This window comes from Ahaetulla prasina, chromosome 7 (assembly GCF_028640845.1).
Source record: "Ahaetulla prasina isolate Xishuangbanna chromosome 7, ASM2864084v1, whole genome shotgun sequence".
NCBI lineage: Eukaryota > Metazoa > Chordata > Lepidosauria > Squamata > Colubridae > Ahaetulla > Ahaetulla prasina.
Window position 1 is genome coordinate 9,633,158 of NC_080545.1, and position 26,475 is coordinate 9,659,632.

General features: G+C 45.8%; 1 protein-coding gene across 3 annotated transcripts in view; it reads left to right on the plus strand.

Annotated features, from left to right (window-relative positions):
* Positions 1-6,732: 6,732 nt before the first annotated feature.
* Positions 6,733-26,475, plus strand: part of NAPEPLD (N-acyl phosphatidylethanolamine phospholipase D) — a 32,576-nt gene continuing 12,833 nt past the window's right edge. For 2 of the 3 annotated variants that reach the window (XM_058190571.1, XM_058190572.1), the window contains exons 1-2: positions 6,733-7,070; positions 23,581-23,875. In XM_058190571.1, coding sequence (XP_058046554.1) covers positions 6,886-7,070; positions 23,581-23,875 — 480 coding nt within the window. In that variant the 5' untranslated portion in view covers positions 6,733-6,885. Of the gene's footprint in view, positions 7,071-17,007; positions 17,156-23,580; positions 23,876-26,475 lie in introns of those variants that run through there. The other variant, XM_058190573.1, reaches the window with a different exon arrangement.

Consider the following 26,475-nt stretch of genomic DNA (forward strand, 5'->3'; position numbering starts at 1 on the left):
ACTTGCCTCCAGAAGTTGTAAAATGCTCCCAACACTGGAAGTTCTTAAAGAAGAGATTGGACATCCGTTTGTCTGAAATGGGGGATGGATTAGAAAGCCTCCGAGGTCTTAAATAAATCTATTATTATTACAAAATTAAATTTATTTGCTGAACCGTCGCACCACTGGGCTTACAACAATAATAAACAATTAAAAAGGAATTAATTTAAACAAAGCAAAGTACAGTAGTGGCCAAAATTGTGGAAACCTTTTGGGAAAAGTGTATTTTCTAAAACTAGTTAATAACCACTTTTTTTGGGAGTAGTACCATAAAATGAGATATCAATGGAAACATAATTGAATCAAGAATGTAATGCAATAATTTTTATGAAGGGTTTGCTATTAGAATAGCAGTTACAGGATAAAGAAGAAAAGTGAACCACATAGAAAAAATGAGATATGCAAAAATTATCACGTCAGTTAATACTTAGTTGGGTAACCTTTAGCATGAATGACAGTCTTACAATGTCTTCCCATGGAGTGAACCAAGCCTTTTAGTTCTGCAGCTGTTCTAATGTGAAACCAAGATTGAAGGGTTGCTTCTATTAACTGGGTTTTATTGCTGGGTCGCTTCTGACTAACAAGTTTCTTTGGCCGGCTCCATAGATTTTCCATTGGGTGAAGATCTGGGCTATTCCCAGGCCATTCCAGCAGTGGAATAGGATTATCTTTAAACTAAAAAAAAAAAAAAGTGGTGTTATTAGCCATCAAACCTCAAAAATACACTTTCCCCAAAAGTTTTCCACAATTTTGGCCACTACTGTAGGTTTATTGCTGCAACTGGCATGAATCTGCAAGTGGCAGTGTCCCCAAGTTATGTGATCACCTATTACGACTTTTCCAGCTGGTTTCCGACAAGCAAGGTAAATGGGGAAAATCATTCACTTAACGACCATTTGATTTATTTAACAACTGCAGTGATTCGCTTGAGTATTGTGGCAAAAATGTAGTGAAACGCAACACAATTTGCTTGGCAACAGAAATTTTGGGCCCAGCTGTGGTCGTAAATCAAGGAATACCTGTATTCTTTATTTGTGTTCTCTGTATATCCCTCTAAAGAAATAGAGATATTTTGATTATAGAAACAAGAAGGGAAGAAGGTACATAAAATCTGAATTTCAAGTAAATTTTAATTCTGTGAAGCTACTAAGTGCAAGTAAACTTTCCTGGCAGCACAATAGTAAACAATAATAAATTAATGCCTTACATGTCCAGTAAATTTTTGGGGTTTTTAAATCTTCCCTTCTAATAATCTCTTCCTTATTCCTTTTAAAACCATTAGCCTGTCATGTTGGGTTTTGCAAAGTAAGCGCCTAATTGTTGCCAGTAAAAATGTCCTTCGGGCAATTAGAAAACCAGCCTGTAACAGTGATAATGGTTTGAGTAATTATTCCTAACCTACAAATATCCAAGGGTAGATATTCATTAAACCAGAGACTTAATTAAAGCTACTCCAACACATTCCCAAATTCTAGGCAGCTGGTGTGGTGTGCTATTAATATATTGTTATAATTATATATTAACATATGGAATTAAAGGATGTCATACAATATACCTGGTAGTTACAGAATAGCAAAAACAAAACAAAAAAAGATTATATATTCTGTCTCTCAATAAACAACGTTGAAGATAATCAGAGGTTAGGTGCCAAATGTAACTTTTCTGAAATAAACATCCAACTGAGTTGTTATAAAATCATTAAACAAAAGGCATTGATCCTACTTAATAAACAAAAATAATTTATTGGTGGTTCGGGGTAGTTGCATCTTCAGTTTCAGCATTGTACGCTGATGATACGCAGTTGTACATTTCCACTCCCAACCACCCCAGTGAAGCCGTTGAGGTGATGTCCCGTTGTCTGGAGGCCGTGCGGGTCTGGATGGGGAAAAACAGGCTTCAACTCAACCCCGCCAAGACTGAGTGGCTGTGGATGCCAGCGTCCCGGTATAATCAGCTGAGGCCATCGCTGTCTGTGGAAGATGAGTCATTGGCCCCCACAGAGAAGGTCCGCAATCTGGGCGTCCTTCTGGATGCACGACTGTCGTTGGAAGAGCATTTGACGGCCGTCGCCAGAGGAGCTTTTTACCAGGTCCGCCTGATACGCCAGTTGCGTCCCTTCTTGCACCGGGATTCCTTGTGCACAGTCACTCACGCCTCGCTACTTCGCCTGGACTATTGCAATGCTCTCTAGATGGGGCTTCCCTTGAAGAGCACCCGAAGACTCCAATTAGTTCAGAATGCGGCCGCACGGGTGATAGAGGGAGCGACTCATTGCTCCCATATAACACCTCTCCTGCGCAGGCTGCACTGGCTTCCGGTGGTCTTTCGGGTGCAATTCAAGGTGTTAGTTACCACCTTCAAAGTGCTCCATGGCACCGGGTTACTTACGGGACCGCCTGCTGCTACCGGCGACCTCCCATCGACCAGTGCGCTCCCATAGGGAGGTTCTCCTCAGGGTGCCGTCAGCCAGACAATGTTGGCTGGCGGCGCCCAGGGGGAGGGCCTTCTCTGTGGGGGCACCAGCCCTCTGGAACGAGCTACCACCAGGTATCCGTCAACTCCCTGATCTTCGGCCCTTTTGACGCGAGCTGAAAACATTTTTGTTTCACCGTGCAGGACTGGCCTAGTGGGGTTTTAATAAGGGGTTTTATTGGTTTAAAGTTCTTCAACCAACTCTAAATTTTCCTTTTAAACTGGTCTTAAAAATTGTACTAACTGTCTTTACTTTGGCTGTAAACCGCCCTGAGTCCTTTGGGAGAAGGGCGGTATAGAAATTGAAACAATAAATAAAATCAATAAATAAATATGGCAAGAATGTATCATTCGTATCACTTTTAGTTTATAATACCAGAAATACCTAAAAAATTACAGTCAGTTTGGTTTGCTTACTTGGTATCAAGTTTACCAGTGACTTCTGACTTCAAATATTAGGTTTTTATTGTAGAGTACACAAATACAAACACACACACACATAACTTTATTGATCTTTAAAAAGAATAGAAATAGATAAACAGAAAAAAAAAATGAAAAAAGTTCAGGAAAGAAAAAAAATGAAAGTGCAAAAATGAAAGAAGGGAAAGAAGAAAGAAAAATAGGAAAAAAAAGAAGGAAAAATAGAAAAAGAATAATTTCTGACTTTTTTAGGTACAGGTACATGTGGTCCTCCACTTATAATAGTTCATTTAGTAATGGTCATAAGTATGAATTCAAACCAAGCGTGCAAATTTTGATCACACGATCAAAGGCTGTAAGTTTGAAGAATGGTCATAAGTCACTTTTTGCAGTTGCCGTTGTAACTGTTGTGGCTCGCCAGACTCGGACGAGGAAGGCTCTGATGGATGCTCCGCGTCGGACACAAAGATAAGTGCCAGGGATCTCCGGCATTTCCCAGCCAACTGAGAGGCAGCTGCCTTTGTGTTGCGGTCCGCCAGCAGCCTGCAGAGCTGGCAGCGGAGTCGGACAGCGATGAGGCTGGGGAGGAGCATGGACCAGTCCTGGAGGCTGGGGAAGGCCCGATGAGGGCTCTGCGTCGGAGGCAGAGGTGGGGCCAGGGCCCTCAGGGAGTGAGGTGCGGACTCCAGAGCCTCCAGAGACTGCCAGTAGTGAGGCAGAGGAACAGGAGGAGCCTGTTCCTAATGCACGCATGAGAAGAGCTGCCAGAAGGCAGGAGCAGCTCAAGCAAAGAGGACGACTCGGGAGGAGGGCCGAGAGATGACTGGCCCCTCCCATAGGGCTTAAAAGGCCAGCAACAGCGTTTGGGCTTTGCCGGAAAACAACCTTGATCGCTTCGTCTTCTTGCATTTATTTTGTATCAGTGTCTTCTGAACTTTTTGCCAAGAAAGGCCTTTGGCCATTTGCCTAATTGGACCAAGGTTGGTGACAGGACTGAGGAATTTGCTTTAATTTAGTTGAACTACGCTTAGAATGAAGTAATTCTCAGCTGTTCGAACAAAGTTTGTTTGTTTTTACACTGACTGAGTTTCCTACTATCTGCTGGGGCCTGGGTCACAACACTTTGGCCTCAGAGATGAGTGAGGAGGAAGAACAGCTGGGGCCTGTTCCACATGCATGTATGCGCAGAGCAGTTAAGAGAATAACAGAGGAACAAGGAGTCGACTTGGGAAGCAAATCAAACGTGGACGCCGAAAGGCCCCTCACTGGCTGGGGAATAAATAGGAGGAAAGGGGAATGGTGGTCGTAGCAGACAACCGTTCGCATTTCTGGAGACTTTGTTCATTGCATTTCATGCGACAAAGACTGCCTTGCCAGAACTGAGGTGTGTTTATTTGAACTGGCTTAATTTTTACAGCCTTTTGGCTGCAAGCTGATAAGGCCTATTGCTTCAGTTAACTCCTTGCAGGACTCTTGCCTGGGCTTTGTGGGGGAATGCAGTTAATTCACAAAGGTGTAATTAAAGAGGGCTTTTTCTTTGCGAGAGTCTTGTTTCTTGCTTCTGCAAAGGCTGGTCACAACGGCAACTTTGAACGGTCACTAAATGAGCTGTACTAAGTTAACAACAGTGGTGGCATTCAGCCGGTTTTATCTGGTTAGCGGCGGCTGCGGGAGGCTCTGTCTACCCAACCGGACGTCATCACGTCCCCTTTTTGACGCTCTGCGCATGTGCGGAAGGCCCTTCGTTACTGGTTTGCAAACCGGTAGCGAAGGTAAGTGTGTACCACCCCTGGTTAACAGCTACAGTGATTCACTCAACAACGGTGGCAGGTCAGGTTGTAAAATGGGGCCAAACTCACTTAACAACTGCCTTGCTTAGCAACGTAAATGCCCGGCTCCATTATGGTCGTAATTCGAGGACAGCCTGTATTGCGATGCCGTTTAAGTCTCTTTTTTTTCCCTGGTTAAGCGCCAAAAGATGATGTCACAAAGGCGAGAACTTAGAACTCCATTTAGATCCACATTCCAACCAACATCTGAAAGAGCCCCAACCATGCAAGGGAGAAACGATCCATTTCACTAGATCGCTTACGCCAGGTAGCCCTCGAGATGGACGACAGTTCACTTAGTGACCGTTCAAAGTTACAACGGCACGGAAAAAAAGGGACATGATCGTTTTTCAGTTAAGAGGATTAGAAGCCCGGAGGCTAAAACCTATGAAGGACGATTGGAGGAATTGGGTATGTCTGGTCTAACGAAGAGAAGGTGACATGATAGCAGTCTTACAGTCTTCCAGGATCCCATCAATCGGTAATGGCTAACCTTTTCTGGACCAAACCCAATGGTGGGATTCAGCCAGTTCGCACCTATTCGGGAGAACCGGTTGTTAACTTTCTAAGCAGTTCTGAGAACCGGTTGGTGGAAGAAATATTATTTTGTTTTTTTTCTACTTTACAGGGCTAATCCTGTAAGGAAGGCAGGAAGGCAACATTCTGGTGGTGTTTCTAGCCTCATCTTTATTGCCCTACTTACAGAAACTGCCTCTCGGGTTAACCCTTATTTCATTGTAACAGCTAAGGCGAAGCGCCCATCGACATGAGTGAGGTTGAATTGGCCACGCCCACATGGTCACATGACCACCGAGACACGCCTACCCAGCTGGTCATTAGGGCAGAGAACTGGTTGTTAAATTATTTGAATCCCACCAAATGCAATGCGAGTGCGGATCCCACACCCCATACCACGCACGTGCATGTGTGGCCCTGCACATGTTCCGTGCCCCTGTATGTGCCTCACACACACCCCGCACCTGCGCACATGGCCCCTGCATGTGCCCCGCCTCCGCATGCGCCCTTCCCCGTGCATGCGCCCCTTGTGCATTTGTGCACGCCCCCGCATGCACCGTCCCTGCGTGTGCCGTCCCCACGCATGCGCGCATGGCCCCCTGCATACGGCTTGCACCCCCACGCACATGCTCCCCCATATGCGCGCACAGCCCTCCCGCCTGTGCCCCACCCCCCTGCACATGCACCGCAGAGACTCGAAGACCAGCTGGCCGGTGGGAGGCGCGCAGATGCACTGCAGAGCTGAACTGGGGCGACGGCTCGCGTGCCCACAGAGGGCTCAGTCTGTGCCATCTTTGGTTGACCATCCCAGCCATTGATTCATCTATGATAGGGGTCTCCAACCTTGGCAACTTTAAGCCTGGAGGACTTCAACTCCCAGAATACCCCAGCCAGCAAGGCTTAAAGTTGCCAAGGTTGGAGACCCCTGTTAGAAGAAAGGGTTGAGGGCCAGGGGCATGACAAGATGTAGTCCTCTACTTACAACCATTTGTTTCGTGACCATTCAGACTTACCCCGGCACTGAAAAATGACCAGGTTTCCCATTTTTACGAACGTGGTCGCATCCCCACATGATCAAAATTCATATCGATGACGGTTTCCGTGTCGTCTCCTGGGGGTCCCGCGATCCCCTTTTGGCGACCTGATGGTGCAAACTCTTCAGTGGGAAAGCCCGCCTCGCTTCACCGCCGGCTTACGAACTTACCGCCTGTGGCGGTTCGCTTAACAACGGAGGCAAGAGAGAGGTCTTAAAATGGGGAGGGGGGCACCTCACTTCAACCGACCTCTGCCTCCCTTAACAAAATTGGGGTTAATTGTAGTTTTCAGGGAGTATCGTATTTGCTGGTTCCCGGTTAGGGGGAGCCTCTTTTCTCACGCCCCTCCCCCGCGACACGTGTAACCCGTGCAGACGTGCAACCTTCTAAGAGGAGCATCCGGGGGTGGGGGAGAGGTTTGTGGGCAGGAGGCTGGGCCAAGCCGGCGTCCCTTTCCCGAGAGAGGGCAGCCGAGGGCTAGAAGGAGGGAGAGCCGGGCAGGAACGAAGAGCCAGGCCGGGCGTGGTGGCTCCGGGCGCCCCGCGAAGTTGCTCCGGGCCGGTCTCGCCCGCTGCATGGGGAAGCGGCCCTGCCAGGCTCCGTCCTCGCTGCTCGGGGCGACTGCGACGGCGGGCGAGGGGACCGCGGGGCAGAGGCGGCTCGGCGGCGGGGCTCAGCCGGGCAGGGAGAAGCGCCGGAGGCCGCTGATGGAGGAGGAAGAGGAAGAAGCGGCCGCCCTGCGGGAGCCCAGCCGGGAGAGGTGAGCGGTCTCCGGGGAGAGGGGGGGGTCACGTCGGGAGGGGATCGCTGGGGGGGGGGAGATCCCACCGGATCCCATCAAGGGAAGCCTTGCCAAGCGGACTCTGCAGCCCCGCCGGGGGACAGGAGAGATCGCCGGGCACTAGGAATGGATCACTCGGGGAGGGGAGATCCCACCGGATCCCACCAAGGGTAGCCTTGCCAAGCGGTCTCTGCAGCCCCGCCGGGAGAGGGGAGAGCTCTCCAGGCACTGGGAGTGGATCCCTTGGGGAGGGGAGATCCGGAGAGATCCCACCAAGGGAAGCGTTGCCAAGAGGACTCTGCAGCCCCGCCGGGAGAGGGGAGAGATCTCCAGGTACTGGGAGTGGATCCCTTGGGGAGGGGAGATCCCACCGGATCCCATCAAGGGAAGCCTTGCCAAGCGGTCTCTGCAGCCCCGCCAGGAGAAATCTCCAGGCACTGGGAGTGGATCCGTTGGGGAGGGGAGATCCCACCAAGGGAAGCCATGCCAAGCGATCTTCTGCGGCCCCGCAAGAGCCCAGCCAGGAAAGGTGGGAGACCGCCGAGCATTCCGGAAGGGAATCGCTTGGGGAGGGGAGATGATCCGAAGAGATCCCACCGGATCCCATCAAGGGAAGCCTTGCCAAGCGATCTCTGCAGCCCCGCCAGGAGAGATCTTCAGGCACTGGGAGTGGATCGCTTGGGGAGGGGAGATGATCCGGAGAGATCCCTCCAGATCTCTTGCAAAATGATCCCTGCAGGCAACCCAGCCCAGCCCAGCCGGGAGAGGTGGGAGATCGCCGGGCCCCAGGAATGGATCGCTTGGGGCGGGGTGGGGAGATCCGGAGATCTAGGGAATCTCTGCAGAGCTGCAGCTGTCGTTTTCCTCTGGTTCGAATGGCGGCCGAGGCTGGGCTTTTTCCGCCCCCGGGAGGAAAACTCCCTCCGGCCGCCAAGCCCTCGATCGCCGCCCCAGACCCCCGAATCCCACCTGGCTTTGCCTGCACTCCGCAGCCCCCCTCTCCGTCTTTCTGCGGGGCTGGTCGGTCCCCGGGGACTCGCTCTCTGGACGCCCCCAGGCTCCGAGGCGCCTGGCCGTGAGGTTGGGAGGGACTGGCAGAACGGGGGTCGGACCCCGGTTTCGAACTCGGCTCCCGAGTGCGAGAGGTTCCCCCATATGTGCGCCAGATGTGGGGGGGGAATCCTGCTCCCCACCCGCCTTTGCCTTTGGGAAGGAGCCACTCGGAACCGGCCTCAAGTGGGCTTGGCTGCTGGAGAGGGAGCCGGTGAATTGGAAATGGCAATACTGCAGCTAGTAGCCCTGATGATGTTACCTAGTTTGGGTCATGAAACGTCTGCAAGAAAGCAAGGAAGCTCAAAGAGCACCAAGGACCCCACAGTCCTCCTCCCTCTTCCCCTCCTCCTCCTCCTCTCCAGAAACCCTACTCCCTTCTAGCACTGATGATGTTACCTAGTATGGTAATGAAACATCTGCAAGCAAACAAGCAAGCTCAAAGAGCACCAAGGACCCCACAACCCTCCTCCTCCTCTTCCCCCTCCTCTTCCATTCCACAAACTCTACTCGCTTCTAGCCTGATGGTGTTACCTAGTTTGGTAATGAAACGTCTTCAAGAAAACCATCAACCTCAGAGAGCACCAAGGATCCCACGGTCCTCCCCCTTCTCCTCCCCGTCCCCTTCCTTTTCCATTCCACAAACCCCACTCCCTACTAGCACTGATGCTGTTACCTAGTTTGGTAATGAAACTTCTGCAAGAAAAGCATCTGCATTTTTCTTGCAATCAGAAATGTTATCGAGAAGACCAGAGAGGATAACGGAGCAAATCAGGGTGTTTTTTTTCCCTCTCCTGAAAGTTAAAAACAACAACAACAACAACAACAACAACAACAACAATAATAATAATAATAAAGTTTGCAAATGGATGGCTTTTAAGCTTCATTAGGAAATAGGGTGCCTTTCTATGATGGGGGGTGGATGGGTGTGAAATATTAATTAAATATTAATTATTGTGGATTCCTTATCAGTGGCAGGTTGGTACTTTCTGTATTCAGCTCACACGGAATTAAGTTTCAGAGGAAAGCGGCTCAGGCTGTAAGAAGCCTGTTATTAAACACAGCTGCCTGCAATTACTGCAGGTTCAAGCCCGGCCCAAGGTTGACTCAGCCTTCCATCCTTTATAAGGTAGGTAAAATGAGGAGCCAGATTGCTGGGGGGGCAATAAGTTGACTTTGTATATAAATATACAAATAGAATGAGACTATTGCCTTACACAATGTAAGCCGCCCTGAGTCTTCGGAAAAGGGCGGGATATAAATGTAAAAAAAAAAAAAAAAGGAGCAGAAATTGGGCGCTGCGAATTATTACGGTTGCGGGATTGAGAGTTGTTGTGTTCAATTGCTTTGTCCCAGAGGGATTGCTTAATTTGCGCCTTCAACAAAGCTAGACATAAAATTTGAGTCAACTTCTTTGGACTTCGGCAATTTTAGAAGGTAACGGTACGGTTTTGCAATAGCTTTCTTTAAAAAAAATTCAGCGAGTCCAGATTGCTAAATAATTGTTTTGGAAAAACAGCTATTTGGAATGTCAGAGACTGAATGGAAAAATGGTGCTTAATTGAGATATTAGCATGCATGGTGTTTAGTCTGTTTTTTTTAATTCTTTTCCCCAAAGACTATCTGGGTTTGTTTTTTTTAGCTGGTGAATAGGATCGAATTCACAAATGAAAAGGCAGGCAGTTCAATTCGGTTGCTATGGTTCGAGCATTCTCCATCATTCACATGGAAATGTGCTGTGTTGGCTTTTCAGGAAAGTATTACATAATCCTCGCCTGCCAAATTTGTATTCTGCGCTGCCTTATTCTATATTTGCATATAAAGCCGATGTAATTTAGATATTGTTAAGAGGCAGGCATTCTACGCAGTAAGTAAACTAGCAGTAAGTAAACTAGCCATCAGAAGAAATCATAAAAATAAGACCCACCTCAACAGAAAAATATATATATACGTGAGACTGACAATTGCTCCTGATAATTTAACCTGTCCAGTAGGATACGTATGCAGTAGTCCTCGACTTACGACCGCAATTTCTGTGGCTAAGTGAGACAGTTGTTAACCAAGTTTTGCCTCGTTGTAGGAACTTCCTTTTTTTTAATTATTATTTTTTTGCAAACGTGTCAAATCAATGCATGAACAGTGTGGCCTCTGAGTGCTATACGTTCTAATACAAATAAAACTAGTAAAATTAATCATAGTTATTACATTCAATCAACTTATATATTTCTAATAATGATACACAATTATAATAAGTGGCAATCTGTCATTGTTCAATTATTCCATGTTTTCTCTTATTGTTACTTTATTTTATTACATAAAAGTGTCTGCACTAACATTCCCCTTTCTCTTCTTTCTATCACCTATTCTAACTTTTAATCAGGTCACCTTTTACTGAAAAAACATTTTCTTTCTATCTTACTTGGCTTCTAGTCGTGTCACCTACCTGAAACAAAAAAAAGAAAAGAAAAGAAAAGAGAGAGAGAGAGAGAGAGAGAAAAGGAAAAGCAAATCAGAACAACAACAAAGAAAAGAAATCATTTTTCCATCGTCTCTTGCCCGCTTCAATACTTTGGTTGCTATGCTTTTTTTAATTTGCCTCCCAACTTCCTCTCTAGGATCTTTGTCTCTATCTGTAACTACTTCTTGACTATTCAATCTAGATATTTCTCCCACCTCTACCCTCTTCCACTGCCTAGTTTCCAAAATTTATGCCCAAGCTTCTGTCTCCCTTCTAGACATATCTTCCAACCTGTCGTGAAATCCAAATTTTTTCACTACCAGTTCTGTGGGCGTGGCTTGGTGGGCATGGTGTGGTGTGGCTTGGTAGGTGTGGCTTGGTGGGCATGGCAGGGGAACTATACTGCAAAATCCCCATTTTTTGGTCGACCCGGCTCCCATATAACACCGATCCTGCGCAGGCTGCACTGGCTGCCTGTGGTTTTCCGAGTGCACTTCAAGGTGTTGGTTACCACCTTTAAAGCGCTCCATGGCATAGGACCGGGATATCTTCGGGACCGCCTTCTGTTACCACATGCCTCCCACCGGCCGGTACGCTCCCATAGAGAGGGTCTTCTCAGGGTGCCGTCAGCCAAACAGTGTAGGCCGGCGACCCCCAGGGGGAGAGCCTTCTCTGTGGGGGCACCTACCCTCTGGAATGAGCTTCCCCCAGGACTTCGACAACTTCCTGACCTCCGGACCTTTCACCGCGAGCTTAAAACATATCTATTCTTCCGAGCAGGACTGGCTTAATAGGGTTTTTAAACATGGATTTTATTGGGGTTTATTTTATATTTTGTATTGTATTTTAAATTTAGGCTTTTGGAATAAGTTTTTTAAATAGTGTTTTTATTGAAATGTATTGTATTATTTTATCTGCCTGTTCACCGCCCTGAGTCCTTCGGGAGAAGGGTGGTATAAAAATTAAATTATTATTATTATTATTATTATTATTATTATTATTATTATTATTATTATTATTATTATTATTATTATTATTATTCCCTCCCCACTCCTGGGGGAAGGATATTGCAAAATCTCCATTCCCACCCCACTCTGGGGCCAGCCAGAGGTGGTATTTGCCGGTTCTCTGAACTACTCAAAATTTCCGCTACGGGTTCTCCAGAACCTGCTGAATTTCACTCCTGCTTCCAACTCTCTTAATACATTTCCCCCCTGGTTTAATTCGTCAACCACTGCTATTTTCATTGTTGTTGCCTTCTTGGCTTCTTCTTCCTTCATTTCTTCGGTTGATTCCTCCCTTCCTTTCCTGGGCGTCTCGATCTTTACTCATCCTCCCTCGTATGGCGTTGTATGAACTTCCTAATAGTGGTTCAGTAAATTAGTAACATGGTTGTTGAGTGAACCTGGCTTCCCCATTGACTTTTCCTTGTCAGAAGGTCGCAAAAGGGGATCGCGTGACCCCGGGGATCACTGCAACCGTCATAAATATGAACCACTTGTCAATCATTCGAGTTTTGATCCCGTGACCGAAGGGATGCTGCAACGGTCATAAGTATGAAAAACGTAGTCCTAAATCACTGTTTTCTGGGGCGTTGTAACTTTGAACAGTCACTAAATAAATGTTGTGAGTTAAGGACTTAATAATAATAATAATAATAATTTAATTTTTATACCGCCCTTCTCCTGAAGGACTCAGGGCGGTGAACAGGCAAATAAAATAGTACAATATATTACAATAAAACACATTTTAAAAAACTTATTCAAAATAGCCTAAATTTAAAATACCATACAAAATATAAAAAAAATAAACCCCAATAAAATCCATATTTAAAAACCCTATTTAAGCCAGTCCTGCTCGAAAGAATAGATATGTCTTCAGCTCATGGCGAAAGGTCCGGAGGTCAGGACGAAGTCCTGGGGGAAGCTCATTCCAGAGGTAGGTGCCCCCACAGAGAAGGCTCTCCCCCTGGGGGTCGCCAGCCTACACTGTTTGGCTGACGGCACCCTGAGAAGACCCTCTCTATGGGAGCGTACCGGCCGGTGGGAGGCATGTGGTAACAGAAGGCGGTCCCGAAGATATCCCGGTCCTAAGCCATGGAGCGCTTTAAAGGTGGTAACCAACACCTTGAAGTGCACTCGGAAAACCACAGGTAGCCAGTGCAGCCTGCGCAGGATCGGTGTTATATGGGAGCCACGAGTGGCTCCCTCTATCACCCGCGCGGCCGCATTCTGAACCAACTGTAGTCTCCGGGTGCACCTCAAGGGGAGCCCCATGTAGAGAGCATTGCAGTAGTCCAGGCAAGAAGTGACGAGGGCGTGAGCGACCGTGCATAAGGCATCCCGGTCTAGAAAGGGGCGCAACTGGCAGACCAGGCGAACCTGGTAAAAAGCTCTCCTGGAGACAGTCGCTAAGTGTTCTTCAAAAGACAACCGTCCATCCAGGAGAATGCCCAGATTGCGTTCCCATAGTTCATCTGAAGAAATCCAGAATTGGGAAGGGCTAAAGTTGACCGTTGCAGTCTGTGTCTTAATTTGAATTTTCTTTTCCCATCCGGTTGCTTGAATCAAAAGTGTTTTTTAAAAGATGTTTTTTAAAATTCCACCAACTTCAAAGCAAGGCAAGAAAAACTCTCCTCAAACTACCGGTCGTCCAACCTGTGAAATCCCCTTGTTATCTCAAAACTCAAGAGGTCCGATTAATGCTTTAAAAACCAGGAACAGAAATTTTTGCGGAATGCGTGGCCTTTCGGTTAAACTTATTATCGGAAATCCTTTCACATTTGACCCAGTGTTAGGGAGAATTGTAAACCTGACTTCTCGGTGTTAAACTAAGGTGTGTTATAAGAATGTTCTTTTTATCTTTATTTTTTTTTCCTGCAATCGTTTCCTGCATTGGGAGGAAGAATGGAAGATTCTGGATTCGATATTTTGTTTGTTTGTTTGTGCCTCGTCTCAGATTCTCAGGCAGGGACCGTTTAATTTTTTATTCATTTTTTTAAAGAGCAAAATAGGGTTTTAGGCTTCCACAAGAACATTTGTACATTGTACTCAGGCTCTCCAAAGTACAAAATGTGCCCAGCGTTTTCAACGGCAACATGATTGGCAGTCTCTCATTTTCCACGGAATAATATCTTACAACACCATTTAATTTGTGTATCATTGAATCTGTCCTTCCTAGAAAGATCTTTGGGGTTTGAAGGACCTTGGAAATCTACGTTTTCTAAGGCCTGTTTAAACATTGAACAGCTGCGAGTAAAGCATCATACGAGTAGACCGGCCTAGTGAAACCTCTTCATATTCTGGTAAATTGTCAGTACCAGTAGTCCTCGACTTACGACCACAATTGAGCCCACAGTTTATGTGAGACAACTTGTTAAGTGAGTTTTGCCCTTTTTACGACTTTTTCCTGACGCGTTTGTTAAGCGAATCGCCGCAATTGTTAGGTCAGTCACTCGGTTGTTAAGTGAATCTGCCTTTCCCCCTTGACTTTGCTTGTCAGAAGGTCACAAAAGGGGAACACGTGACCACCACCACCCCCGGGACACTGCAACCGTCATAAATATGAAGCAGCTGTCAATCATTTGAATTTTGATCGCGTGACCAAAGGGATGTTGCAACGGTCGTAAGTGTGAAAAACGGTCTTTTCAGGGCCGTTGTAACTTTGGAACGGTCGCTAAAGGAACGGTTGTGAGTTGGAAACTATCTGTACCTAGTTTTTGAGATCTATATGCTTTCAAAGTTTACCGTCTTTTTTTTTTTATACTCTCGACTGATCTTATGCCTTCAGAATATTTCTCAAACTTGGCAACTTTACTATGCAGGCTCCCGGAAGAGTCGACAGCACATTTCTTCTCTGCTTCCAGGCCTTTCAGCCGGGTTTGGAAGCTGCAAAGGAAGCCATTCTCAATGCTGGGTGGGCACCACATGGCAAGAAGTACTAGGCTGCTGCTCTCTTGCAAGCGGGGCAGGAGTTTGCAGGCGAGGGGGATGGATGAATGGATGGGAGGCGGGCGGACGAGCGCTGAGAACGCTGGGGAGAGAGAACGAGAGGCAGCTCCCAATCAGCTCAGCTGATCTGTGCTTCGTGATTAAGGGGCCCAGCTGCCATTAGCTGACCGGGGAAAGGAAGGGCTGACTCCGGTGCTGGCCACACCCACCCTTCACTCGGGCTTATTTTCGGGAAATCAGGCTTGGCCTTATTTTCAGGACATGTCTTATTTTCAGGGAAACACGGAATATCATTATCATATTCTTTTAATGACCTCATAATCCCTTGCGGGGTGGTGTTTGGGTAACTGAATGGAGCTGTGTGTTTACTGGCCAGATGCCCTTCCTGTCATCAATGTGGAGTTTTGTTCGGCGGATACATTCTCATTGTGCCCAGAGGGAGAAATTGTTGTGTCGCGCCCACTTTCACTGCAGCCGGGGCCTTCTTATCTGCTTCCGAACGCTGAGGAATGTCCTAGTATGCCTCCCGGCCCCAGCCCTGGCTCCATGCCCAGACAGGCTGAGGAGGAAGAAGTACCTCCAGCCCCCAGCTCTGGCTCCATGCCCAGGCAAACGGAACAACTAGATCCCTCCCCCTCCCCCACAGCATGTGAGCCTGAGGAAGGTCAATTACCAACAGCTGCAGACTGGAGTGACCCTCGCTTCAGAAGAATTGATAGGCGGCGGCGACAGAAGGAAGGGAGGGGCAGGCCTGGATAAGTGCTGAGTCATGGAGCCACACCCCATGGCCTATATAAAGGATCTGCTTCCTGGCATTCTCTGAGTCAGGCAAAGTCTAATATATCTTGCTGAAGTCACTTTCTGGTCTCCTACCTGCCTTGAGAACTTTGCTAGGACTTTGGCAGAGCTGCAGAGGCACGCCTGATTCGGATTTCCTTGACCCGGTCGTCAGCGGAGGAGTGGGACACGACAGAAATATCTATCTCTACCTAGAATTGAACTCACAGCCTCCTGATTGTGAGGTGAGAGCTTCACCTCTAGGCCACCACACCCCTCAGGAATATATCTACCTCTACCTCTATCCCTACTCCTATCCCTACCTCTACCTACCTGCCTACCTATCATCTATCTATCTGTCTGAGCCTGTTTCCTGCCTGCAGGGTTTAAAGTGTGAAAAAATGTCACAAGTGTTGAATCGGGTGACGGAAGAGACAAGACACGGCTTGACTAACAGGAACAGCTCTTTATTGAAGTAGATCACTATAATCCGGTATATCATTATCATCTTCTTTTAATGACCCCGTAATCCCTTGCATAAGGGTGGAGTCTGGGCAACTGAATGGAGCTGTGTGTTTACGGCCGGATGCCCTTCCCTGTCACCAATGCGGAAGTTTGTTCAGCAGATACATTCTTATTGTGCCCAGAGAGAAAAATATCTCTCTCTACCTAGAATTGATAGAGATAGAGATAGGTAGAGATATCTCTACCTAGAATTGAAGGGATGCGGTGGCTTAGTGGCTAAGACACTGAGCTTGTCGATCGAAAGGTCAGCAGTTCAGCGGTTCGAATCCCTAGTGCCACGTAATGGGGTGAGCTCCCGTTACTTGTCCCAGCTTCTGCCAACCTAGCAATTTCGAAAGCACGTAAAAATGCAAGTAGAAAAATAGGGACCACCTTTGGTGGGAAGGGAACAGTGTTGAGTCATGCCGGCCACATGACCATGGAGACGTCTTCGGACAGTGCTGGCTCTTCAGCTTTGAAATGGAGATAAGCACCGCCCCCTAGAGTCGGGAACGACTAGCACATATGTGCGAGGGGAACCTTTACCTTTACCTTTTACCTAGAATTGAACCCACAGCCTCCTGATTGTGAGGTGAGAGCTCCAACTCTAGGCCACCGCACCCCTCAGGAATATAGCTACCTCTACCTCTTTCCCTACCCTTACTCCTACCCCTACCTCTACCTACCTTCTATCTTACCTATCTATCTATCTATCTGAGCCTGTTTCCTGCCTGCAGGGTTTAAAATGTGAAAAAACGACACAAGTGTTGAATCGGGCGATGAAAGAGACAGGATGCGGCTTGACTAACCAGAATAGCTCTTTACTGAAGTAGATCGGTACAACCCAGCGGCTGGTCCGCCTGACAGCTTGCCCTTTTATAGGGAGCTGTCAGACGGCCCAGCCAGTGAGAGTAAACCATTTTTCTGGCAGACCTGAGTGAAGCCTATGCTCACTCCATATTTGGTCTACCTGCATGTTCAAGAACAAGACTGCACACACAATTGGGGCAGAAGCCAAGAAGAAAGAAAACGAGCAAACTGCAATGGAAACACCTTCCTTTTCACCCAGCCAAGCCAGGTGGAACCGCTTCCTCCATCTTCTGCAAATTGCTATGTGATAAAAGGAAACAGATATTTTGTGCCAAGTACCCCAAGATCTTAATCAACTAATAGCAGTAGCAACATTCTTCAACTTCCGGTTCAGTGAGATTAACTATTTAAGTAGATGTTGTGGGTGAAGACTCATAAGGAATCTGCTAGCTTCTTCTCCGTTTTTTTCCAAAAACTGCCGTGAACTAGAACTCGCTTCTTCAGACACGGTTTGGGTAGGTCAAAGATTTTCTAATTTTTTCTGCCAAGGCAGATGGGTCCAAATTTCTATGAACAAACGCTTTCAGTTAATTAAAAAAAAAGATTTAGATTAGAGCAGGCGGGATGCATAAAGAGGGCACCGATTTGAACATACTTTTTGCAAACAGTTAACTTTAGTAACTTTTAAAGTTACGATGCCTAACTACTCACTTCTAAAGGTGAGTAGCTTCTTACTAGGAAATGTGGAAAGAGTGTGTGCGCTTATTTATCAGTTACTCACAGATTGGACTCTTGGTTGCTTTCAAAAGTGTTATTTTTCTGACGTCAGAAAATTTAGGCTTGGGCTCCTGTAGTCAGCTTTTGGGAGAGATTTTGGGTTTCTAATCTGTGCAAGTCCAATACTCGGTTCTAATGTTGGAACAAATGTCCGTTTGGGTTCAGTTCCAATTGGGAAGAAAGACACTGGAAATATGGAGATCGCTTGGAAAGATGGTTGAATGGTGGACAGGACCACATGGGTTTTTTGGGTCCTGGCCAAAAAGAGCACATGGAATGGATATATTTATTTATTTATTTATTTTTATTTATTTATTATATTTGTATACCGCCCTTCTCCCGAAGGACTCAGGGCGGTTCACAGACAGTAAAAGACAAAATACATATAATACAAATTAAAAACTATATAAAAAAATTGATTCGATTAATGGCCTAAAATTTTTTAAATACAATTAAAACCCCGTTTAAAACCCCTAATTCAAAACCCCGGTTTAAAACTATGTTCAAGCTAGTCCTGCACGTCGAAACAACAGCGTCTTCAGCTCGCGGCAAAAGGTCTGGAGGTCGGGGAGTTGACGAAGCCCCGGAGGCAGCTCGTTCCAGAGGGCGGGAGCCCCCACAGAGAAGCCCCCCCACTCACCCCCAGAGGTCGCCAGCCGACATTGTTATTTATACACTCCTGGGTCCTGCCTTAGAGTTTACTCTTCCTGTACAAGAAATGTATTCCATTGGCTGTCAGACTTCCAGGGGGGTGGGGGTCTTAGCTAACTTTGTAGACCAGGCCTGGTTGAATCTTGCTGGGTGGTGATGTGATGAAGGGGCTTTGGGCAATTCCTATTATGGCTTAATGGCTTTGTCCTGGTTTGGATCTTGAGTGAGGGCTAATCCTATCATGTCCTGAGAGCCATGACTTTTGTGTTGTAGATAAGCTGGCCCAGCCTTTTGTCTTGTAAATAACCAAAATATCTGCTGAGGGCAGGGAACTGGGACTGAGTTTCTGTCTTAAGATTTCTATTTCTCTTTTAGGGGAAATATTCTGCCTTTTTAATATTTCCTAGAAAATTTCATTTTTCTAGGAGAGGGGTGGGTGCTAACTTCCTCCACTAACATGCCTCTGCGTGCTTAAAATTTACCTATCTTGTGGGTATCTATATCTAGATACAGGTAGTCCTTGACTTACAACCACAATGGAGTCCCAAATGTATGTTGCTAAGAGATACATTTGCTAAGTGAGTTTTGCCCCATTTTACTTCCCCCTGGTTTACGTCAAGTGCCTGATCTTCGGACTTTTCGCCGTGAGCTGAAAACGCACCTATTTATTCAAGCGGGACTGGCTTAAAAGTTTTATTAAATTTTTAATTGGGGCTATTTATAAATTTTAGGGTTTTAAATTGTTTTAAATTTCTGCCATTCCTGTAATATGCTTGGTTTTAGTTTTGTTTTAATGTGTATATTGTGGGGTTTTTATTTTTTGGCTGTACACCGCCCTGAGTCCTTCGGGAGAAGGGCGGTATAAAAATCTAATAAAATAAATAAAATAATAAATACAACCTTTCTTGCCACCGTTGTTAAGTGAATCGCTGCAGTGATTGAGTTAATTAACATGGTTGTTAAGTGAATCTGGCTTCCCCCATTGACTTTGCTTGTCGGGAGGTCTCAAAAAGGGATCACGTGACTCTGGGACCCCGCCACCGTCATAAATATGAGCTGCCAACCGTCCAAATTTTGATCACGTAACCATGAGGATGCTGCATTGGTCGTACAGTAAGTGTGAACAATGGTCCTACATTCCTTTTTTCAGTGCCGTCATAACATTGAACGGTCACTAAATGAACTGTTGTTTAAGTTGAGGGTTACCTGTATGCATGTCTATGCTTGTATGTCATGCTCTGTTCTAATGAAGACATGTTCCAACTTTGCAAGCCTCTGGAGACCCGAGATCAGAAATGGTATTCGGCAGGTTCTGACCAGTTCTGGCGAACTGGTAGCGGAAATTTTGAGTAGTTCGGAGAACCGGTAAATACCACCTTTGACTGCCCCCCCCCCATCTATTCTCTGCTTCCCGAGTCCCAGCTAATTGGGAGGAAATGGGGATTTTGCAATAACCTTCCCCTGCCATGCCCACCAAGCCATGCCACACCCACCAAACCAGCCCACAGAGCAAGTAGTAAAAATATTTGAATCCCATCACTGCCACAGATCTCTCTCATTTTTTAATAACTGGATTAGCAAACCAGGGCAGCCTTTGTTTTGATGTCGACAGAAGAACAAGAGTTCATTTTAATCAATCGTTAGCTGTACAGAGTACAAATATAGAATAGAATAGAATAGAATAGAATAGAATAGAATAGAATAGAATAGAATAGAATAGAATAGAATAGAATTTTTTATTGGCCAAGTGTGATTGGACACACAAGGAATTTGTCTTGGTGTATATGCTCTCAATGTACATAAAAGAAGAGATACGTTCATCAAGAATCATAAGGTACTACACTTAATGATAGTCATAGGGTAAAATAAACAATCAGGAAACAATATCAATATAAATCGTAAGGCTACAACAACAAAGTTACAGTCATAAGTGGAAGGAGATGGGTGATGGGAACGATGAGAAGATTAATAGTAGTGCAGATTTAGTAAATAGTTTGACAGTGTTGAGGGAATTATTTGTTTAGCAGAGTGATGGCCTTCGGGAAAAAACTGTCCTTGTGTCTAGTTGTTCTGGTGTGCAGTGCTCTATAGCGTCGTTTTGAGGGTAGGAGTTGAAACAATTTATGTCCAGGATATGAGGTATCTGTAAGTATTTTCACAGCCTTCTTTTTGACTCATGCAGGATACAGGTCCTCAATGGAAGGCAGGTTGGTAGCCATTGTTTTTTCTGCAGTTCTAATGATCCTCTGAGGTCTGTATCTGTCTTGTTGGGTTGCAGAACCAAACCTGTACAAACATTAGCTGTACAGAGTCCTGGAAAACATTTACTAATTCCAAGATGTGCAAAATTTGCTGAGTTGTATTTAAAAAAAAAAAGCAAACCCTCTGGAATCTAATTTCATCTCAGAGTTCAAAAGGGTAAATGCAGCAGGGATGGGTGCGAGATTCTTGGCAAGCCAAAGAAATATTGCTTGTTATTTTTTATTATTATTATTATTTTAGAAAATTTAAATGGTTGCTCACTCACACCAGGTATCTCTGGGCAGCTTACAAAAAAACAAGAAGAAGAAAACAATATACAGCAATAAAAACAATAGTTCCCCCATCACCCTGATAACAGCAATCATTCATGGTTATTGTGCTTAAATTTATGGAAAATGCTGTCTGCAATAAATTATTATCCCTTTGATAATATAGGTAGTCCTCAGCGTACGACTCACAATGGAATCTGAAATTGCTGTTGTGAAATTGGTTAAGTGAATTTTGTGCCATTTTACGACCTTTCTTGCTGCCGTTGTTAAGTGAATCACTGCAGTTGTTAAGCTGGTAACGCAATTGTTTAGAGAACCTGGCTTCCCCCTTGACTTTGTTTGTCACTTCAACCTTCATAAATATGAGTCGGTTGCCAAGTATCTGAATTTTAATCACATGACCCTGAGAATGCCAGAACGGCCGTTAAGTGTGAAAAATGTTCATGAGTCACTTTTGTACTTTGTTTTAGCTTTGAACGATCATGAAATGAACTGTTGTACGTCGAGGGTTACCCATTGTACTTTTAACGTACAAAATAGCTCTACATGGCTCAGTGTCTAAGGCGCTGAGCTTATCAATCGAAAGGTCGGCAGTTCAGCGGTTCGAATCCCTAGCGCCGAATAACGGGGTGAGCTCCCGTGACTTGTCCCAGCTTCTGTCAACCTAGCAGTTTAAAAGCAGGTAAAAAATGCAAGTAGAACAAATAGGGACCACCTTTGATGGGAAAGTAACAGCGTTTCGTGCACCTTTGGCATTGAGTCATGGCGGCCACATGACCACAGAGATGTCTTCGGACAGCGCTGGCTCTTCGGCTTTGAAACGGAGATGAGCACCGCCCCCTAGAGTCAGGAACGACTAGCACATATGTGCGAGGGGAACCTTCACCTTTACTTATAGTTTTATCATGACTTCGTTTCCCTTCCCTAAAATGTTTTAGAGAATATTTTGTCACTGTCACATTGATTTTACAGGACAATTTCTCCTCATAACTCTCCACTTACTATTGCATATAAAAATCCACTGGCTCGCCAGATAACGTTCTCTACGGAGTTCCTGTATTTCGATCAGCTACTTATAAAATTATAAACCTTCACAAAAAGCTTGTAATTCAGCCAAAGCTTTAGCTTCTCTTCCCGGAACGCAGCAACAGGGCCAAGTAGTGATTACTGAACATAATTCAGTCCTCAACAAACTTCTTTTATTAAAGCAGCTGAGAATTAATTCATTCTTAGCTTCATCCAAAACAAAATTCTTAATAACCAGTCCGTTGGCCGTATCGCCAAACTTTGATGCCTGCCAAAGGCTTTTCTTGGCGAAAACCTCACAAAGTTCAAGAGAGGCTGACAAGAAGCCCAGAAATCAACGTTGCTTTTCTACAAAGAATCCAACGGCTCATTGCTGCTCTTTTAAGCCTTACATCTTACATCTTACAAATGACCCCCACCCCTGATAAAGACCTTGGAATTTTCATATCAAATGATCTAAGTGCCAAAGCCCACTGCAACTACATTGCAAAAAAGGCTTTAAGAGTTGTAAACCTAATCTTGCGTAGCTTCTCCAAAAACACTACACTACTAACCAGAGCATACAAAACATTTGCTAGACCAATTCTTGAATACAGCTTGTCTGCCAGGAACCCATACCACATTTCAGACATTAATACAATTGAACGTGTCCAGAAATATTTTACAAGAAGAGTTCTCCACTCCTCTGAATACAACAAAATACCTTATGCCATCAGACTTGAAATCCGGGGTTTAGAAAACTTAGAATTCCGCCACCTTCAACATGACCTGAGTTTAACTCATAGAATCATCCATTACAATGTCCTTCCTGTTGAAGACTACTTCAGCTTCAATTGCAACAATACAAGAGCAAACAATAGATTTAAACTTAATGTTAACCGCTTCAATCTTGATTGCAGAAAATATGACTTCAGTAACAGAGTTATTAATGCTTGGAACACACTACCACTACCACTAGACTCTGTGGTATCTACTCAAAATCCCCAAAAGCTTTAACCAAAAATTGTCTACTATTGACCTCACCCCATTCCTAAGAGGTCTGTAAGGGGCGTGCATAAGAGCACATACGTGCCTACCGTTCCTGTCCCATTGCTTCCTTTCATTATATCCAATTAATATAATTACATACTTATGCTTATATATATGCTTACATTGTATAATTATTTCATGCATATGCTTATATATACTGTTGTGACAAAATAAAATAAAATGAAATAAAAAAAATCTTATGGCCTTACTCCTGAGTTGTCCTTTTTTCTTCAGCTGCTCTTGCCTTCTGGCAGCTCTTCGCATGCGTGCACTGGGAACAGGCTCCTCCTGTTCTTCTGCCTCTCTGCTGTCCGCCTCTGGAGGCTCTGGAGTCCATGCATCGCTCCCAGATGGCCCTGGCCCCATCTCTGCCTCCTACGCAGAGCCTTCCCCTGACTCCAAGACTGGCCCATTGTCCTCCCCAGCCTCCTCACTGTCCGACTCCGCTGCCAGGTCTGCTGGCAGACCAAAACAAGGGCAAGCTGACACTGTTTAAAAGCCAAAACATGCTTCTTGTCATGAATCTGTTGAAAGAATTCTACCATGTTTCCCTGAAAATAAGACCCTGTCTTATATTTTTTTTTTTGTTTGTTTACATTTATACCCCGCCCTTCTCCGAAGACTCAGGGCGGCTTACAGTGTATTCTTTTGAACCCTGAAATAAGTGCTTGGCCTTATTGCCATGCGCTCAAAAGCCCGATTGGGCTTATTAGCAGGGGATGTCTTATTTTGGGGGGAACAGGGTAATGCCTGCAATGCGAAGACTTGCTCTTAAAACATTCTTGATGTGAAAACGTGGAGGAAGGATTTGCAGATAGAGGGGAGAAGGTTTTTAGGGTATGCCTGGGTTTTCCCTCCCCTCTTCCTTTAATGTTCCAATTAAGAAAGAGAAATAACTTTTTTCTTTTTTCTTTTCCTATCCCTAGTTCATCACCAAATGAAATGGACGAAGAGCAGCCATGCAATTCCAATTTGAAAGAAGAAGAAGTAAAGAAACGTCAGCATTCGAATCAAGGTTCCCGGGGTAGCAATTCTTCCAGGACGTCGAGAAAAAGCTTCCGGTTGGATTATCGGCTGGAGGAAGATGTAACAAAGTCAAAGAAAAGTAAAGATGGCCGGTTTATGAATCCCTGGTCAACCTGGAAACCGGTAACCATCCCAAATGTCTTGAAGTGGATTTTTACAGAAAAAGACAACAGCAAAGTCCCGAGTTCAAAACAGGTAAAACGCATTCACAATTTTCGGAAAACGCCGCCTGCAAATAAATTGAAGATGACCTATACTTTAATTATCGGACATCGTAGCACCCTAGAATAATTTCAGGCGTGAAGCAGACATAGCTATTTACGTGCGAATGCGACAAAACAATCCTAATCCAGCATCGCATGTCGATGCACTTGGCAAATATCCTTCTTGCTAAAGAATTTATAGTGCCGTCCCGATACATATTTGGTTTATATTTTTCCTCTTTGATATTCTGGTACCTTACCTTGTGGGCTTTAGAATCCAGGAGGTAAAGAGAAAAATTTGGTAGTTTTGTTGAGTTTTGTTCTTTATTTCCATAGAAAGCGTAAGTTTCTTTGAATCAGTCTTTAAATTTAATGTGGTTAATAAAAAGTAGTCTATTCAAGTATTAGCATCACTGACTTGAAGCTGCTTCACCAGTAGAGTGGCATTTTTTACTACCGGTTCTGTGGGCGTGGCTTGGTGGGCGTGGCTTGGTGGGCGTGGCAGGGGAAGGATACTGTAAAATCTCCATTCCCTCTCCACTCCAGGGTAAGGATACTGAAAAATCCCCATTTCCTCCCGATTAGCTGGGAGTCGGGAGGCAGAGAATAGATGGGGGGGCGGCAGTCAAAGGTGGTATTTACCAGTTCTCCAAACTACTCAAAATTTCCGCTACCGGTTCTCCAGAACTGATCAGAACCTGCTGAAACCCACCTCTGGCATGCTCCATCACTGGAGAGTTCAGAAATGGCCGGGATGATATGTGATGGCGAACCTTTCCGGTACGTGGAAATGTCATGCGCGCACTTGTCGGGGCCGTGCTCCGGAAAAGCTGAACTTCTGTGTTCTAGTGTGGATGCACGCCCGATGATCAGCTGGCCAGCACGCATGTGCACACCGGTTTTCGACACTGCTGTACAAACTTCTAGGTTCTGTCGCGCATGCGCACCCGACAATCAGATGGCTGCCGCGCAGGCATACACTGGTTTTCAGCCCTGCCACACGCGGGAAAGACAGCTGATCATTGCACGTACATGCGCGCCAGAAACCCAGAAGACAAACAGCCAAGGCAGTGCATGCTGGGCGACATTGTTGTGCCTCGTCCGCTTTCCCCACAGCCGGGGCCTTCTTATCTGCTTTTGAACGCTGAGGAATGTCCTAGCATGCCTCCCGGCCCCAGCCCTGGCTCCATGCCCAGACAGGCTGAGGAAGAAGAAGCGCCTCCAGCCCCCAACCCTGGCTCCATGCCCAGGCAAGCGAACAACTAGACCCTCCCTCCCCACAGCATGTGAGCCTGAGGAAGGTCAATTACCAACAGCTGCAGACTGGAGTGACCCTCGCTTCAGGAGAATTGATAAGCGGCGTCAACAGAAGGAAGGGAGGGGCAGGCCGGGATAAGTGCTGAGTCATGGAGCCACACCCCATGGCCTATATAAAGGATCTGCTTTCTGACATTCTCTGAGTCAGGCAAAGTCTACCTTATCTTGCTGAAATCACTTTCTGGTCTCCTGCCTGCCTTGAGAACTTTGCTAGGACTTTGGCAGAGCTGCAGAGGCACACCTGATTCGGATTTCCCTGACCCGGCCGTCAGCGGAGGAGTGGGACACGACAGACATGGCTTTGCGTGCCACTTTGGGTTATAGGGTCTCCTGCTTTGAGCAGGGGTTGGACTAGAAGACCTCGAAAGTCCCTTCCAGATCTAGGATTCTCTGAGTTAGGGCCACTAAGTGCCAACGGTCGTAACCCAAGTCATCCTATGACTTGATTCTATGACTTTTTTTGGCAGCATCCGTTTAGCGAACGCAGATGTTGTAAAGCCAAATACCCCAGTCAAAAAGCGACCCCTTGGGTTGTTAAGTGGACACTATGGCCATTTTTTTCTTCTTCCTGGAAACAGGAAATAAATGCTGTTTTCCCGAAAAAGCAGAGTAGATCGTGGTCACGTGACCACAGGACCCTGCAAACAGACGCAAATGTGGGAGAGAGATGGCTGTCGTAGCTTGGGAACCAGGTTGTAAGTACCGTTTGGCGGGTCTGTCATAACTCTGGACAGTTACTAAACGAATGATTGCAAATTGAGAACTACCTGCCGTGCAAAGAAAGAATTTGAAGCCTTCTAAAAGCAAATGTTGTATATTTGATCATCGTGTTCCTTGATGCAGGCTGGAGGCTAATTGGCTATTATATAATCTTATTTTTATTTTTCCTTGCTGCTGGTCTGTCTCCTTCCTTCCCTCCTAAATTAAATCAGATGTTTTTCCACAATGTTTTGCTGGTGCGCATAAATGTAGCAATGTCCACATTTCCCCGCAAATAGTTGTTGTTGTGGTTCATTTGTGAATGTTTCCAGCTTTGGAACATCTGTCCTACACTCAGGTTATAAATCAGTGGTGAAATTAATTTTTTTTTTACTACTGGTTCCGTGGGCGTGGCTTGGTGGGCGTGGCAGGGGAAGGATACTGCAAAATCCCCATTCCCACCCTACTCCAGGGGGAAGGATATTGCAAAATCCCCATTCCCTCCCCGCTCTGGGGCCAGCCAGAGGTGATATTTGCCAGTTCTCCGAACTACTCAAAATTTCCGCACGGGTTCTC